The 2,250-nt window shown below is 41.6% G+C and overlaps 1 protein-coding gene across 1 annotated transcript in view; it reads left to right on the forward strand.

Annotated features, from left to right (window-relative positions):
- SARC_11831 (hypothetical protein) overlaps positions 1–1,850 on the forward strand; it is a gene marked incomplete at both ends in the record, with an annotated part of 7,599 nt that extends 5,749 nt beyond the window's left edge. Inside the window, 2 exons of the mRNA XM_014294075.1 lie at positions 491–660; positions 1,629–1,850. Of these exons, the coding sequence (XP_014149550.1) occupies positions 491–660; positions 1,629–1,850 (392 nt within the window). The remainder of the gene's footprint in view (positions 1–490; positions 661–1,628) is intronic.
- Positions 1,851–2,250: the final 400 nt, after the last annotated feature.

Raw genomic sequence — 2,250 nt, forward strand, 5'->3', positions numbered from 1 at the left:
TGTTTCTTAGGCTTGTGCTTGTTTCTTGTGCTTGATCCTTTGGTTTTGCTCTTTCGCTTGTATGGGTGTGTGTTTACCTTCCTATCAGATCCTCTATACAATATGTAATAATACTACGTGTACGTGTGAATATGTGTATGGATCGTATAGAGTACTTACGTGTATGAATGCGTGCCGTTGTTTGTACTGGTTGGTGTCTGATACCAGTTGCGCAATATGTGCATCCGAATTTGAACGAGTGGTATGGCCCACCCAACAAATCAATACAACCGAGATTTTCTCGGCAGTATACAGATTTAAATCAAGTTTTTCTTTGCAGTATTAAGATTTAAGCCAAGATTTAAACCAAGTTCTATTCACGTCTCTGCCCCCGAACATTTACCACACCGCAACCCAACTAAGTCTTTGTCTTAACAGAAGGTAAACCAGGTTTTTCCCCTCCTTGTGCGCCAGATTTTAATACACAAGGTGTTCTCAACCAAAACCAAAGAGCAGTGGGTGTATGGCGAACGCCTGCTCCATCCTGAGGACACGGTGCACGACTTCGACCGCCAATTCATGCGCAATGAGCTATTGCTGGGGGGGGCCAAACGCAGTTATTTGATAGGCGATATCATGGGCAAATGCGCCGTTATGCATGTGACGACGTTTATGAAGAAGGTATGTAGGTAGTACGCTTATGAATGTATGTAAGTAGTTCGTTTATGAAGGTGTGTAGGTAGTTCGTTTATGAAGGTGTGTAGGTAGTTCGTTTATGAAAGTGTGTAGGTAGTGCGTTTGTGGAGAAAGTATGTAAATAGTACGTTTATGAAGAAGGTGAGTAGGTAGTACATTTATGAAGGTGTGTAGGTAGTACGTTTATGAAGGTGTGTAGGTAGTACGTTTATGAAGGTGTGTAGGTAGTACGTTTATGGTGTATAGGTAGTTTGTTTATGAAGGTGTGTAGGTAGTGCGTTTGTAGAGAAAGTATGTAAGTAGTACGTTTATGAAAAAGGTGAAATGATGGTGTGTAGGTAGTACGTTTATGAAGGTGTGTAGGTAGTTCGTTTATGAAAGTGTGTAGGTAGTGCGTTTGTGGAGAAAGTATGTAAGTAGTACGTTTATGAAGAAGGTGTGTAGGTAGTACGTTTATGAAGGTGTGGAGGTAGTACGTTTATGAAGGTGTGTAGGTAGTACGTTTATGAAAGTGTGTAGGTAGTGCGTTTGTGGAGAAGGTGTGTATGTAGTACGTTTATGAAGAAGGCGCGTAGGTAGTTCGTTCATGAAGGTGTGCAGGTAGTATGTTTATGAAGAAGGTGTGTATATAGAACGTTTATGGAGCATGTCTGTGGTTAATATGTTTGTACATCAAGTGAGTAGATGATACTTTCATGCAGCAGGTGTATTGGTTGTTTGTGTGTGTGTGTGTTTGTGGGTGTGTGTGTGTGCGTGTGTGTGCGTGTGTGTGTGTTGTGTTTGTGGTGTGTGTGTGTGCGTGTGTGTGTCGTGTGTGTGTGTGTGTGTTGTGGTGTGTGTGTGTTGTGTGTGTGCGTGTGTGTGTGTGTGTTACTAAACTCATCTTGTACATCTTAGGACAGCACAGTCTCTGACTGACTTGTCGTTCTCCTACTCGTCTACCCGTTCCTCAGCTGCCGCTGGGGGTCAAAGAAGAAGATGTATGGGTTGTTAAATGGGCATACGATACCAAAAGCAAACGCTTTCGCTTGGCCGATAGTCTCCCGAGAGTCACTACTTCCAACACCTCTGGCGGTTACCGTTTGGAACCACGTCCTGCTATTGTGAAGATGCCTAAGGCCGACAAACCCTCTATATACCGCGAAGGCTGGCAGCACGGCATAGACTTCGGACTGGTATGTTTAGGTGTATGTTTGTGTATGTGTATGTGTATGTGTGTGTATTTTATGTGTATATGTGTGTATGTGTATGTTGTGTATGTGTATGTTGTGTATGTGTATGTGTATGTGTACGTGTATGTGTATGTGTATGCGAATGTGTATTTTTATTTGTATGTTTGTGTGTATCTATATCTATATCTATGTCTATGTCTATGTCTATGTCTATGTCTATGTCTATGTCTATGTCTATGTCTATGTCTATGTCTATGTCTATGTCTATGTCTATGTCTATGTCTATGTCTATGTCTATGTCTATGTCTATGTCTAATGTCTATGTCTATGTCTATGTCTATGTCTATGTCTATGTCTATGTCTATGTCTATGCCCATGTCTCATGCCTATTGTCCATGTCTAT

Source organism: Sphaeroforma arctica, assembly GCF_001186125.1.
Source record: "Sphaeroforma arctica JP610 unplaced genomic scaffold supercont1.1905, whole genome shotgun sequence".
NCBI classification, from domain to species: domain Eukaryota; class Ichthyosporea; order Ichthyophonida; genus Sphaeroforma; species Sphaeroforma arctica.